The sequence below is a fragment of the Mus caroli genome, unplaced genomic scaffold, assembly GCF_978045245.1.
Source record: "Mus caroli unplaced genomic scaffold, Mus_caroli_1 scaffold_10, whole genome shotgun sequence".
NCBI classification, from domain to species: Eukaryota; Metazoa; Chordata; class Mammalia; order Rodentia; family Muridae; genus Mus; species Mus caroli.
In genome coordinates this window covers 50,967,085-50,982,913 of record NW_028227265.1, presented here as the reverse complement: position 1 = coordinate 50,982,913, position 15,829 = coordinate 50,967,085, and the positions used below count along the sequence as shown (strand labels likewise).

Here is a 15,829-nt window from a genome sequence, read left to right as displayed (position 1 = left end):
AGGGAATGCTGCAGAGCCAGGAGCATGCAAAGCTCTCCCCACCCCCACGGGAGACCAGCACCATTTGCATATATATTCTCTTGATGTCTGTGGGGTGAGAAGTGAGGCCTCCAGCACCTTTCCTCCAGGGAGTTTTCAAAAAAAGGATTAAGAGTTTTCTCCCCACAAAAGTTACAAATGGGGAGGTGGGGCTACTAAGGGAAATGTGGACTCCTTTAGAAACCTTTAAGTATTAGATGGACACAGGATTTGGGGACAAGCTCACTTAATCTGTGTGTAGTTACTTCTGAAGCATCCTTTGGCGAGCTGCTCTTGTTAGAGTTCAGAGCACAGAATAGGAATTGTGAAAGAGTTTCTAAGACAGAGGGAATATTTTATTGTTGTTTTTGCTATTTTTATTCATAGTATCATTATTATTATATCTGATTCTGCCTCATAATTTTCTAAACTTTTAAAGCTGGGCATAGGAACTAGGATTCTCTAAGTAGAAATCCAGGCAGGGCTATGCACTTTGGTCCACAGTAGCCTCTGTCACCAGGGCTGATCAGCAGGATGCTAACATGAAGGTGGGCACACTTGATGTCGGATACGCTTGCCTTTTCATACAAGTATTTGTAAAAACTCCTCCCCGTTTCCCCCCAGGAATAACTCGGGGTTCACACCAGCAGACACAGTGGCTATCATCTTCTGCTCCACACACAAGTCCCTCACCTTGGGTAAGTTGACTCACCAAATTAAAAACTACATACTACCCTAAATAATTGTGAAATTCAGAAACTTCTCAAGTTAACTGGATGGGGCTGCCCATTCATTTAGACCAAGAACACCAGCCATGGGCTCTGGAGTCTGTTATTTGATCAAACCAATTTCTGAGGGCCTAATTAATAATACAGGGTTTAGCTTAATTTGCAATCATGTTTCCATTCTCGTGAAAAATGATCAGTGTAAAACGTTAGCCTACGTTGGTTGGGGTCTCAGGCCTGTTTCTGAGAGCGCAATTGACAAACCTTTCTGGGGATGGCTCTAGAGTTGCATGTGAGAAACTGCCTGTTTTCTCCCGGGAGCTCACATCAAGATGACAACAGTGACTGCTATTGCTGTGGTTTGCTGATGGATGTTAGTTTGAAATTCATTTTTTTAATATTATATTGTTTCCTACAAAGATGGTTTAGCCATAGTGAGTCAATTGGATTGACAGTAATAAAAGGGAAGTATTTCTCTAAAGGAAAAGATTAAGAAGAGTGCTAATGTCTGTATAGGCTTATTCAATTTAATGCATTACCCTGGTGACCTCGGGGACATCTAGAACCTGTGTTCTCAGTCATTAAAATTCATGAAGTAATCGGGAACTCTATTGGAAAATGCTGTCACTTGTGAACTCAGTGAGTTGTTGGGGTATTGCGTAAAAACTGAAATTAAAAATTCCCGTGCATTTGGAATGGGGCTCACTTGAGAGAATGGGGAACTGTTATGTTGCTTTGAGTTTCCTCACATTAAAGACATTCCTTCTCAAACAACATGGGAGAGACTTCATGTTTTTATGAATTGTAAATACAACTCTCTGGTGGGGTCTTTGCCCAGTTTTGTTAAGTTTGGGAAGTAATTTCAAAATGAGACACATTCTTCAAGGAGTAGTTTCTGCCTCTGGAGCCGAAGTCTCTGTAGTCCCCAGACTGAAGGAAAGAGCTTTGGGATCTTCATTCCTGCCCTCATGATGTGCTTGGTGTTAACATCCTTGAACTTTGCATCTGTAAAATGGGCTAATGTCTACCTCAGTATTACTGTAAAGCTTGCAAACTGTGCCAAGTGTCCAGCAGAGTACTTGGTGGATCCTGAATGATCAATTCCTGACAGGATGTGTGCAGTCACTGCGCTCCAGAGGTTTCTAGAGACTGTCTGAGGGTTCATCTCACAGCTGCTCTGCTGCCCAGCGCTCAGGGACCTCCATGAAGCAGTGCTGATATTCCTATTCATGTTGTTAGTTCAAGTATGTTGTGCCAGGGCTCCAGTCACATGACCCTGTCATAGATTTTCCTGGAATAGGAAAGAACGCATCTCTGCCACATATTGTTATAGATGCCATGTTGGGCATTCGAGGCTTATAAAGACCAAGAGATGTACCCAAAGGTCAGGAGGTCAGAGGGGCTCAGATGCAGCCTCTTCTTGGAGCACATGTTTACCATGGCTGTCTTGTATGCATCCTAGCCTGCCTGCAGTGGACGGTTAACCCTGAGCCTTCTTGGGACTTGCTGTGGAGTGAAAAACCAAAATGGATGATAATTTGTGTCCTCTCTGACCCTCTGCTGAGCACACATGGCTAGTTGAACCTTCTGCAGGAAGCGCACTCAGGGGTGATTGGAGGTGGTGGTGGTGGTGGTGGTGGTGGTGGGGTTCTTTTTGGTTTTTCAAGACAGGGTTTCTCTGTATATCCCTGGCTGTTCTGGAACTTGACTCTGAAGACCAGGCTGATCTTAGACTCACAGATACCTGCTGCCTGAGTGCTGGGATTAGAGGCGTGTGCTGCCATACTTGGTATTTCTAGTTTTATAAACAAAACCATCCAAATCCAGAGTCTCTTCCTTTTCCCTCCCCTTTTTCCCAGGGCCACACCTTCTGCCCTTTGTGCCTCTGAAAGCTATTTGCAAAAATAGTGTTTTCCTAAAAGGATTGGATGAGCTTAGGTTTCTGTTTGCTTGTAAAGAGTTCTCCTAAGAAGTATATACTAGACTTCCAGTGACAGTGAGATGCTGTGGCAGCCAGTGGTAACACAGTGTTGTGGTAAGACATCGTATCAGCTTGTGACCATGCATCGATTGTGAGATACCATGGTAGCTGTGGTCACACATTGATCGTAAAACACCGTGATAGTTTGTGTTCACACAGCGATGGTAAGACACTGTGGTACCCAGTGACCATGCAGTGTAAATCCTTACCTGTTTTATACTCTGATAGGCCCAAGCTCTCTGAGAACTAAAAACCCTAAACATCTGACCTGGCCTCAGATTCCTGAGGCCTAAGGTAAGAGACTTTTGCTTCCAGTTCGTGGATTCTGCCAATCCTTGCTTCAACTCAGCTTCCTCTGGTCTCTTCCGTGTACCTCACTGCTTGTCTTTACCTCAGACAAAGCACCCTGATTTCCACATATACCAGAAGCTGACTGCTAAAGTAGACTTGGAAAACCCATAAGTTTGCTCTGCCCATGTTCACAAGCCTTCTCCTGGTGTCCTGATGTCCTGGTGTCCTGAGGGTGACAGAGACTACGTCTTGGTAGTGACCTGAGCTGCAGGCCAGTCCTTGTGCAGATAGAACTTTTTTGTTTTGGAAGAACATCACATCACATCACATTCAGTGTTGGTGGAAAATCACATTCTAGAAAGGAAGGAAATTCCACATAACATCACCCAGAAATATTTTATTTTTGTTTTTTCACACAAAGATGAAATACAGCAAATTATAGTATAGCTGCCTGGCACTTTAGAAATACATCTTTTCCTGTGTCAAGTGCTGTCCTAATAGTTCTTCCAGAGATTTTTATATTCACACACACACACCTCAAGTAAAATATATTAAGGGAAACTTAGACACTACAGTTTATGATTCTACTTGGTTCATATTTAAGAATAACCCATGCAGGCCAAGTGGTACCCATGTGACTTGGAAAGCCTCCCAGCCCCTGCGTGCGTGCATGCGTGGGTGTGTGCGTATGTCTACCCTTGGTTTACTTTACTGTTCTCGTCCTGTCGCCCTGTTGTGGTCTTCCATGCGCTCACATCTGCACACGCGCTGTATTTGATGTGCTCACATCTGCACACGAGCTGTATTTGATTCATTGCTTTTATTAGTGCATCTGCCATTGATTGATTAGCTCTCCATATTAGGACTTTTTCTATTGATTGATTGCAGATGAAGTGACTATTTGACCTTTAATTATGAGGCTTCCTATTGGAAATGACATTGAGCTATGGCCTCACACAATCCATCTGGAGAGCCTGACGTGATGCCATTCCCTGGAGTTCGTTCACTGAGAGAGGAGGCCTGAAGGAAGTGCAGAGCTATCACTGGGCTTCATCTGAAACAATACTACAGGGCTTGTTTGCTGGCTCCTCCAGCTCCAACTGAGGTCGGAGGCAATTTCAAGACAGCAGCCTTGCTGTGGGTTGCCATAGAAGCCAGGAAGTCTCACTGCTATTCTCCAGTGTGATGGCGATATTAGTGTAATAATGAGAAGGTGTTTTACATAGTGGAGATTGAAGAGCAGCTCAGCTAGGAACGGCTCAGTGCACAGTCAATAGATTTCATCAAGAAAGAGATTAGAGCCCAGATATCCTCTGGAGTTGGCATTTTACTTTTAGTTATCTTTTTCTCTCTGGGATTTAAATCACTAGGCTTTTCTAGAGTTTCAACATATGTTGAAAAACTTTTCTAGCTACACCTAAGAAGAGAATGGTTCAGGATATTTGAGGTCCTTAAGTCCTTATGCGGCTTATCGGTTTGTAGTTTAAATAGCAAAATAAAAGAATTATCATCTCAGACCAGATCAGCTATTGACAGTCAATAATGATGATAGTCCCAATTTTTTTCTTCTTTGTAAAAGCATTCCTGAACTGAATTTAAGTAGTTTCATTATCAATGGCTTATAGATGTCACTTACAGACACTTATGTAGACAGGTGAACCAGGGCAGCTCCTCAGCAGTGGTAGGAAGCTAACAAACAGCTGGAAGCTAAAAGAGGAAGCTGTTAGGATTCAGGAGAGAGTGGTGAGAACCCAGGCCTGCTTCTAGGCTAGATCCCTGCTCCTGGTGCTGAGCTATAATTCTGGCTCTCAGCAAGAGCTGGACCAAATCACGCAGCTGGGAAAGCCCTTGCCACACTGAGAGTGCACGTGGCGTGTAAGTTTTTCTAGCCTTGGATCTGGAAAGTAAATCTTCCTCTCCGGTGTCCGAGGGAAAGTCCTTCAAAGGAGTGGTACCTCCCTGTTGCAGTGCTGCCTGCTGCCTGAGGAGGCTGCTGAGTACCCTCCCAGGGCTGGGAAGACCTCAATAAAGCCCGTGCCATACACACTTGAGGACCTGAGTTTGAGTCCCCAGAAGCCATATAAAGCTGACTAGTGTGGCATGCATCTGGAATCCAGTATTCCTGTGGTGAGGTGGGAGGTGGAAACGGGAGACCTCCCCTGCTCTCTAACTTCACACATGCTCACTGGCTCCCCAGCTGCTGCCCCCTCCCCAGCACACACCCCTGTGCATCTCCAACACATAAAGGGTTTTTTTTTTTTCAAGGTAAGGAAGCTTGTTTGAAAGTTTTGTGGCCTGAGCTCCAAGTATTGCTCACTCTAACCGCATGCTCAGCTAACCAGCACCCAGGTGCCCATGTTCTGTCTGTTCTCTGTACTAGTGACCATCAGATGCCCACAGTTAGAAAGCCACTATGAGACTGCTCCACTCCCCACCTCCACCCCCACCCCCAGTGCTGACTGCAAAGCCTCTCCTCGGGTTTGGGGTATCTTTCACTGAGCTTCTACTGACATTTCTGACCTTTAAAATAAAGTGGCATAGAGTGATTCTTGAATTGATATAAAAATTCTTTTATATTATTTTATTCAGCTTTGTTTTTAATTGTTTCTATACCTTTCATTGATCTATTCAACATGTTTTCAATAGGAGTAATAAAACAATTGCCTATATTGGGTACTTACCAGGGAGACCATGTGCTAAGTACTGGTAACAAGAAGTGACTGACTGTGAAATACTATTGTGCGGACTGCTCTTCCGTCTAGGTCACTCTCGCACTACTCAGCTGCAACTCCAGCACCAGCTGCTCTAAAGGCAAATCTGCACTGGAGTGTTGAGGCCAGAGAAGCAGACACTGCTGTTATCCGGCTCTGGAGCAAATAGAAACCTTACTAATTAGCGTAATGGATTCAGGAAGAGTATTGGGATGGTGCGGTCCTTGCCTTGCTACTCTGCATGATAGTGATCCTAAATGGGCTACCATTGATATCCCCACGGACAGCCCAAAACTTTAGAAACCCTGTCTGCTTGCCTTAAGAATCCAGCAGGTCCCACAGCCTGCACTGGAAGCCACTGACAGTGCCAGAGCTTGACCCCCACCTGGTTTGAGGGGCACTCCTGGAGAGGGTATGTGCCTGCCTGAGACTGTGCAGCCTTCTCCACCTGTAGCTGTGTGGGAACTGTGGCTGTCACCTCCTGCAGGCTCCAGAATGTGTCAGGAAGGGCAGAACTAGAGTTCTGGTTGATAGCCAAGGTCTATTTTCTCATGCTGAGTCTTTTTTGCAAGTGAGGTCCAGCCTGGCTAGGGGATTTTTTTTTGTCCATAAAATATAGTTTTTTAAAATGTTCTCGGCTGGAACTTTCAGGTTTCCTTGTCCTAAATATAGTTTTCCTAAGAAAAACGAGAAGCACCGAAGTTTATATAGCCTAATTAATAAAAGAGTCAAAATAGAACAGTCAAAGGCTTCTTTACAATTAAAATTAGGACTATTTCTTCAGACGGGGTTGGGGGCTCACGAGGCTTCACACTTCCCTGGTAGAGGAAGAGATTCGTTTTCTGAGTGTGCAGACTCTGGTGAGACGTCCCTGTTCCTCCAAGTCAGCTGGCGTCCTGGCTCCTGTGAGTAATCCTAATTAAACTCATTGGTTTTGATGAAAAAAATGAAACCAAAGAAAGAAGGAAGGGCGGGAGGGAGGGACGGAGGGACGGAGGGAGGGAGGGAAAGAGGAAGACAGTCCTTATTGCTATTTAATATCAGCTCTTCGTGTTATAAGCTTTTATTTCCGTAGTCAACTACAAAGAGATGAATTGTACGCATTGGTAATCAGCCCTGGACACCATGTCTGAAAGGGACATTAGGGACATTCCACTGTCATCCCATGTTGCCCTTTCCAATGAGGTCTTTGCCACACCCTGGAACACCAAGAACCCACTTCCCAAGCCTTCCTGCTCACCAGTGCATTCTCTGTGAGTTACAGAGGGGTTTGTTCACCATGATTATTAATATTGAGAAAGTTTTCCTCCAGCAATACTAAAATTTCAGAACAGCCCTGCTTACCATGTTGCATGTGAAGGCTCTCTCTCACCCAGGAGATGCCAGTGTCTGGAAGTTACAGCTCTCCATCGTAACCGGCACGCAGGCAGGCCAGGAACAGCCCTCCTTTGACAGTTACATCTCCAATTATTTATTTGGTCTGGTCTCTTCCCTGACGTCCCCTAAATTGAGGCAGACACTGTGAGCCAGGGAGCCTATGTTTAGTGACAGCCAGCACTTGCTGTAGAGTAGAGAAAACTGACCCTGCAGCTTGAGGGCAGAGGGCACACACATCTGTAGTCGGCCTCTGCACCTTTGTGCCTCTTCCTTTACTTCCCTGGGTTTCACCCCTCTCACTAGATAAGAGAGAGGGAAGGAATGTATGTGTGTGTGTGTGTGTGAGAGAGTGAGAGAGAGAGAGAGAGAGAGAGAGAGAGAGAGAGAGATCCATGAATCAAATCTCTTTCTTCTTTCTTCTTGGCTTATAGCTGGCCTGCCTTTTGTTACCTTTTGGGTTTTTCCTTTTCCCACCCTTTGTCCCCTGGTTTTGGCCCTTGCCCAGCTTCCATTCCAGTGAGGACAAGCCGACAGCCCCTCTGACAGCATCAGGACAGAAGAGCACGAGAGGACTGAAGCCCCCGAGGGAAGGAGGAAACAAATCAGGGGAAGGACACTTAAGGACCCAGACACAGTGATGACCAGGGGTCCAGGCATGGGGCGGGGCCTCATGGGAAAGAAGGAAAGCAAAAGAGGTTAAAACTGCTATGCCAAGACCCTCTAGCCACAGCCAGACTTGGCCTCACTGGTCTCTGGAAGGACTTGCCTTTTTGTCCAGATGAGAGGAGGCCACTGCAGGGTTCTGGATAGACAGATAGTGAAGCTGAACTTTCAGGTTTGAGCAGCTTCCTTGGACACTCTGTTGGCTAGGTGGGAGGATACGCCATGGAGAACCAGGAAGATCAGCGTGAGGCTTTGGTCCAGACAAAGATAAGCATCAGCGGACAAACATAGACCTCATGGGATGTGCTGGGTGTATTAGTCAGGGTTCTCTAGAGAAACAACTTACAGAATGAATATATATTGGAATGTATTAGGATGACTGACAGGCTGGAACCCAGCTCATCTGACAGTGGCTGCCTATGTACATAGAGCCCAGGAACCCAGAAGTTGCTCAGACCACCAGTCTAGATGTCTCCACTGGTCTTCAGCACACATCACAGTCTCAAAGGAGTAGGTTCTAATGCCAGGGAGGGAGGGAACTTGCTAGCAAGCAGGCAAAGAGCAAGAGCTTCCTTCTCCCATGTCTTTAAATAAATAGGCTTCTAGCAGATGGTGGGGCCCAGAGCAAAGGTGTTCATCTTCATATCTCAAAGGTCCAGACTAGAAGTGAATTTACCCATTTCAAACCAACCCCCCCCCCAAAAAAAATCTTACAGGTGTGGCTTCCATTTCTGGATTGTAGTTCATGTCAGATGTAGTCAAATTGGCAACCGAGAATAGCCATCATACTGGGCAATGTGATGTGTATGCAGAAGAGAGCAGGAACCAGGAGCCTGAGGAGCAACAAGTGTTTATTCTGTTAGGGAGGGATGTAGAAGAGTGGGTCTAAGTGAGAGGGAAGGGTTTTGGGAACAGAGTAGGGCTTCTGCTTCAGGCATTAAAAGTCTGTGGTGGAATCTGAACTTGTGGTCAGAGCCTTACCCCTGAAGATACCGTCTTAGTCTACTGAGCAGACGAAGTCACTCACAGTGGACAGCTAGAAGGGAAAGAGCTCTGAGAACTAGCAGTACCCAGAGAGGAGAGAGGTATAGTTGTGCTATAAGTGAACAGATGTAAAGTGCACTTGACAAGGGTGCAAGCATGCAAGATTGCACTCCCATACAGCTGAGTTAAACACTGTCAGAAAGAAGATGTGAACATGGTCCTAGCAATCATTTGGTACCCACTATGTGCAAGGCACCATATTGGGTTAACTTGCCTCATTATCTCAGCTAATATTCGTAACAACCTTGCACAGTACTCATGCCCTCATTGTCCAAATTAGACAGCTGTAAGGGGAATAGCTCACCCTGGTGTTCACTGGGAGTACCTCACAAAGCTGGCATATCATCTTGCTCACGATGCCTCTTGCTTCGTTTCTATCGAAGGCCTGACTCGTGAGCCTGGCTCACTTTCGACTCCTGTGAAAACTGTCCAGGAGCAGACAAGCCAAGAACTCCCTCTGTCTGGATAGAGCAGGCCCTCTGTCTCATCCTCGCCCTTAGCAGTTCCAATGTAGCAGAGGCCAAGACCCACATCACACTCGCTGACTTTCACCCTTCATCATGAGTCTGTGACCCTTCATTTGCTAACAAAATTGACTGCACTATTTTGGAAAATTAAAGTTACCTGTACCAGATGAAGTACATCTATTAGGTATCCAAAGAAGGAAACAGGAAGACTGCAGGGAAGCAGAGAGTCAAAAGCGTTCTTAACAGAACAGACTCAGGGTTTTCTCACGCTCTTCCGGCCAGAAAACTAGATGGGATATTTATTTCTCAGTTTTCATGCCATTAAGATAGAATAAAATTGGAGAGTGTAGTGACAAAACAGCGTCGAGCAAAAATAAAGCACAGGAACCTCACTCCAGCTTTTTTCTTTATTTGTAGTTGTGTGAGAGCCTTTGGTTTAATTAGTTTTTTATTTGTGCATGTTTGTGTGCATGTGTTCATGTGTGTCACGTGTGTGAGACTGCCCATGGAGGCCTGAAGAGGGCATTGGATCCCCTGGAGCTGGAGTCACAGTCTATTGTGAGCCACCTGATGTAGGTGCTGGACACTGAGCTAGTCCTCTGTAAGAGCACTCACTCTTACAGAGTCACTGTTATCTTAGTCACTGTCCTGTTGCGGTGAAGACACCATGACTAGGGCAACTCTTATAAAAGAAAGCATGTAATTGGGGCAGCTTACAGTGTCAGAGGCTTAGTTCATTATCATCATGGTAGAAACAAGGTGGCATGTAGGCAGACATGGTGCTGGAGCAGAAGCTGAGAGTTCTACATCCTGATCCACAGGCAGCAGCAGAAAGAGAACTGGGCCTGGCATAGGCTTTTTGAAATCTCAAAGCCCACCCCTAGTGACACTTCCTCTAACAAAGCCACACCTACTCCAACAAGACCACACCCCCTAATCCTGGACCATGGAGAAGAAAATCCCTGCTAGAAGATGAAAGCCATGCCAACAAAACAAGTGTATACTTAGGCTGGCTAATGAGAATCTAGGTCACAGCTTACCCATGTCTACCGTTTAACTAGTATCAAATGTCTTCCTGAAGTTCCCACTGTCTGTCAGCGCATTGCAATGGTTTAGAGAGCACTAAGCTTACATGTTAGAGGTGACAGAATCAGTGAACATTCACCCCACAGCATCAGCTTCTGTTTCATGTCACATGTTACAATAGTGTTTTGCTGCTGCTTCTGCTGCTGCTGCTTCTGCTGCTGTTGGTAGCATTGAAGCATATCTTCAGACAGACTTGTCTGGGGAACTGTACAGATGGCTCAGCAGTTAACATCACTGGCTGCTCTTGCAGAGGACGCAGGTTCAATTCCCAGCACCCACATGGCTCACTATCAGCTGCAACTCTAGTCACAGGAGCTCCAACTCCCTCTTGTGGCCTCCCCAGGCACTGCATGCATATGGTGCACAGACATTCATGCAGGTCTGCATACAAAGAAAATGGAAATAAAATCTATTCATGAAGCTCTGTTGAGTAAAGCAAGGACCCCGTTCTGATCAGATGGTGCCTTTCCTGTGTAGTCTTACGGCCTTTTGTTGTTGTTACCATGTGAGTACTAGCTCTGTGTACTGTCTTCACATCTTGCGAGCCTGACCATTAGCAAAGTTTTTTACCTCAGCATAGAAAAGGAAGAAAGTGACCTCCCACTTTTCCACACATAGCCTCCACAAGCATGGTGGCTCCTCCTGGAAGTTACAGCCAATGTTTGAAGAAAGGCTCTGTGGCTCAGCAATTCAATTCACTCCCAAATTCCTGCTGCTAATTGTTTCTGCAGCTCTGTCAAGCGAGGGCTCCCTCATCTTCTGCTGCGGAGACCTTCAGTCCGCAGAATTCCATGTTTCCCCATCAGCATCTGCTGAGCTGGCCCAGGGCATTCATTGACCACCTTCTCCAATCACAGCACACCTCTTCGTAACACCAGCTGTTCATTTTGGGCCTTTCTTGCATCTTTATTTACATAAAACGTCTCATAAAGCAATAGGGCTGCAACCAGACATGGTCGGCAGAAAGGCTATCTTTAATTTTCCTCATGGGCTGAAAATGGTCATCAAACAGCTTTGGTTCAAAGTAAGTAAAAGCCACCAGCCTTAAGTGCTGTTGTTGAAAGAGGTGCTGCTTCCTGTCGGGCTGTGCTGTGTACACATTCCTTTCCTTGGGCTTTTGCCGCCATTGTTCTGTGTTTTTATTGTCACAGATCCCTGTTCTGGGGGCAGCTAAGGCCCCAAGCAAATTATCAGTTAAGGTGACTCGAGCACAGGCTGTGGAGCCAGCACACCATGTTGGACCCACACCCTACGTCTGCATTGCCCAGGCCAGTGTTTCCGTGCTCTGCCTCACTTTCTCCTGAACTGTGAGGATGCCCGTAGTTCACTCCATCTGGACAAGATGACAGATGTGTTCTCAGAACACGGCCTCAAACAAACTCCAACTCACTGTCCTGCCTGAGCAGCAGACCGGGGCTACCTGTTTTGTCTGAAGCCTGGTCTGTGCAAGGTGTCACCACCAAAGGGCCTCATGTGCGTGTTCCTCTTTCCTCTTCAAATCTTCATTACTAGAAGAACTGCTTCTTCTCCTCATTGTGCCTTAGCATTTATTCATAACTCTGTTCATTTTCTTTTCTAAGCCTATTCATTTATGACAAAGGAGCGTTTTAAATTTTTACTTTTGAAGTATGAAGGAAGGGCCAATCTGTAGGAAAGTCCTTATAAGAGTCTGTGTAGAGGAACACAGTACCTCATGCCTGCACTGGAAGGGGCATTACTGTGGAGTGACTTACAGTCATTCTAAGTGCACAGGCAGAGATGTAGGCAGGAGTGCTTGGTGGCCCTCAAGGACAGCAGACTGTCTGAGCCCATCATCGGGTGTTGCCTGCTCAGCTGACATCTCCTTTGTCCCATTTCCTGTGAGGTGCCACCGAAAGATAATTATAAATGTAACTCAAGCCTCAGGTTAGAAGGTACTGTTCCCTTCCTGAGTATCTGTTAGACTGATGCAAGATAGCCTCCTCTTGCTAGAAACAGGGGTTTGCCAGCCTGCCCAGGGCCACCGGGGGCCACTCAATGTCAGCAGTTTGGAGATGGTAAATCCTGTGGCTTCCATAAGCCCAGAGTTCTAGGGTACTGAGCGAGGCTCTAAGAGCACTGTCTGACTGGATCGCGTGTGGGATACCTTATTATATAGGAAGGATAAAAATGCTTTCCTCTGGTCTCTGTAAAGCTCTGACAAGCTCAGATGCTGTGGTGGCTCACACCAGTGATAAGATGACAGAAGTTTTCAGTTAGAGGTGGAATGCTGCACAGAGAAAGCCAGCTGGTAAAACACAAACCGAGTGCATGTTAGAGTGCTCAGTGCTTTGGAGCAGAAAGCACACTATTTAGATAAGGAAGCCACTAAAGTGTTCATACAGTCTGTGCTGTCCTAGCCCCTTTCCTGAGGACCTCTGCAAAAAGTTTGACTGGTTATCCTTGGAACTTTCCAGAATAGTTTGGGGGGAAACCTAGAATGATAACCAGGATGGAATTCTGAGATCCATGCAGATTATACACCACCTAGACAAAAACAAACAAACAAACAAAAAAACCCTTACCCTCCATGCCTCTGCTGAACAGCCAAGTCAAGCCAGGCACACCCACCCTTGTGCATAGCTACCTACTAACTGGGAGGACTTGTGGCTATCTGAGAGCAGAGCCATTGCCCATCTGTCACTGCATCGGAACAGTGTCTGGAACGTAACAGATAAATGTGAACTGTTGCATATTATTTTGCTACCTCCTTATAGTTAGGAATGAGGTCTGTATTCCACCTTGCTGCCGGGGTGCTTGGAGCCACTAGGGGAGATGAAACACAGGGCCTCTTTGCTACCTTCCTCTCAGCTCTTGGAGTGTTGGTGATACCTGCTCAGGGGAGGCAAAACGCCGCCTAAGATAGGTGTCCCAGCCTGGTGTGGACTGGGCTGAGGCTGTAGTTCCCAAACTCCAGAGCACCTAGACATGCCTCTGCGAACCAAGGAGGAGCCTTCTGCGGGAGACTTAGGTGGCACAGTACCCACTATGGTTCTTTTTTTGTTTTTGTTTTTGTTTTTGTTTTTCGAGACAGGGTTTCTCTGTATAGCCCTGGCTGTCCTGGAGCTCACTTTGTAGACCAGGCTGGCCTCAAACTCAGAAATCCGCCTGCCTCTGCCTCCCGAGTGCTGGGATTAAAGGCGTGCGCCACCACGCCCGGCTCCGCTATGGTTCTTGATGAGAGAGACAGCCCTTGCTTGTCCAAACTCTTTGTTCATGGAGGGAAAGAATGCATACGACTTACTCAGGGTGGACAGAGATTAAATACCTTCTGCAAGAAGGAGTGTCTGGGAAGGGAAGCTTAATTGGCTGGACATTCAGGGCCTATTTAGCATGGAGAACTCTGGGCTTTATGCTGCGTGACCAGTTATCATGGTCTTCTTAGTGGGGTGTCATGGTCATGTGCTCCAGGTCAGGAACTGGGTTGGGAGCAGATTCAAATGCCTACCATTCTCAATTATGAGAATTGCCGGGGTTCCTTAATCTGCTTGACCTTACCAGTTTTTCTCTCTGGTGACATGGTTCCACTTGCCCACACAGTTTAAGTAGCCCAACCAAGATCAAACATGCAGTAGAAATAAGACTCTAACCCAGGTGTGACTCTAGCCCCAGGCTTCTTAATACCATATTGTACAAGCAGTGTAGGCCTCTGATATAGTGAATGATAAATTGGGCTTAGAGAGAGAGTTCAGTGTAGGAAGTGCTTGTTGCATGAGACCTGTGTTCAATTCCCAGAATATTTAAAGGGTTGGATATGGTAGCACATGCTTACAATCCTAGCACTGGAGAGCGAGAAGGATGGATGCCTGGAGCTCATGAGCCAGCCCGGCCCCAGGGAAGGACCCTGTGTCAAAGGCCAACATAGACAATTCCTGAGGATCAACACCCAAGGTTGACCTGTAGCATCCACACAGCTGTACAACATGGAGTTTAATCCCACATATGCATACACTTGCACATACACAATAGTAAGTAATGGAGAATGGAACCCTCACGTAAAACAATAGCTACTGTTACTGAAAGTTAGCTTTCTTCAGGCTCAGCCTCAGTCTCAGCCTGTTCTAACCAATTCCAAGACTGTGGTTAAGGCCTTGCTGTGCCATTGTTTCATGTTCTAGAAACTATAATGTTCTTAGTCAGCCAGCCAGATCAGTGCTAAACGAGCGTCACTTTCTGTGACTCTTCTGTCTCAGCATGGGAACAGTGAGTGTATATATGTGGGCCTGTGTGGTAGTGAGGGTTTGAAAAGAGTAACCACGTTCCTCAAACAGTGCCTGCTCTACTAGAGTTCACGATGTTAGAGTTCTACCTGGTGAATCTTAGGGGCAAGCATGAGCTTTCCTGGGAGACTCAGAAGCGAGACAGAGACTATAAGTAGCAAGAAGTAACACATTCTTGCAATGTCAGCATAAGGTGCTGGGATGCTAAATGCTGGGTGTTTCTGAGAACAAACTAAGCAAAAGTGGGAAACCATGAGAAGAAAGAAGCAGGTGAATTCAAGATTTGCCAGCAGCTCCCTCCAGAACTCAGTGGTACTCTGAGAAAGCCCTCAAATGGAGAACAAGTCACATGGGTTCAGAGAATGACCTTTGAAGCGATTCAGTGGACTAGGTGCCATCTCTCAGCTAAGTGTGTCTCACTTGCATATTCCCACCAATATATTCAGATCCTCGGAGCCTCTACGCTCTAGTCAGACACTTCCCCACTACCTCTTGTTGCATGTTTGTGGGTCCTATTTGTCTCCCCCACACCATATCAGATGAACACACTCCTCTCCCAGAGCAGGGCGGGCATCAGACTTGACCTAAAACTGTCTTTTTCCATGTAGGAAATATTCGCGTGTTTTCTGAAACAGTCGATACTGTGCTGTGTACCTGTCCCATACTTAAACTCTGTAGAAGTTAGAGAAAGAAAACAATGGCGTCCTTAGTCAATCCTAGAGCATGAGATATGTCTAGAAAATATGTCCTCCTCCTTCAGGAGAGAGGTCAGGAAGACGGCCGCCATGGGCCTCCATACATAAAGAGAAGGGTCAGCATCTAAACTGACCTTGAAGTTCTAGGCTTGGGCCTGTGACACAAATGTCCCACGAAGTTTGCTTTAGTAGTGTTCACAGAAATCTGTGCTTAAAAGTAGTTACCGCAGGTCCCTTTCTGCTTTAGCCGTAGGCACGGGGTCAGGTGAGTTATTTAACTGCGTGAACTTACTAAACCCCCGTCTCCCCGTCAGTGGGAAAGTGGCCACCTACTTCCTCGGGACCAAGTGAGGCCTGGCTGAGACTTCTGACGTAGCCCTTAGCAAGCAATGGCGCTTTCCAAATGATGGCAGCCGTAATTATCTTTCAGTAAAGTTGAGTAGGTGTGGGATTTGATGAATGGGCCTTGGAAACTCACTCAGCTCCTGATCGGGGCCTTGGCTTTAATTAATGGGTTTGAGAAGATTAATCTG

General features: G+C 46.3%; 1 protein-coding gene across 2 annotated transcripts in view; it reads left to right on the top strand.

Annotated features, from left to right (window-relative positions):
* Nucleotides 1-15,829, top strand: part of Slc10a7 (solute carrier family 10 member 7) — a 232,370-nt gene that overhangs the window by 207,118 nt on the left and 9,423 nt on the right. For both annotated transcript variants that reach the window (XM_021170488.2, XM_085843802.1), the window contains exon 10: nt 643-716. In XM_021170488.2, coding sequence (XP_021026147.1) covers nt 643-716 — 74 coding nt within the window. The remainder of the gene's footprint in view (nt 1-642; nt 717-15,829) is intronic.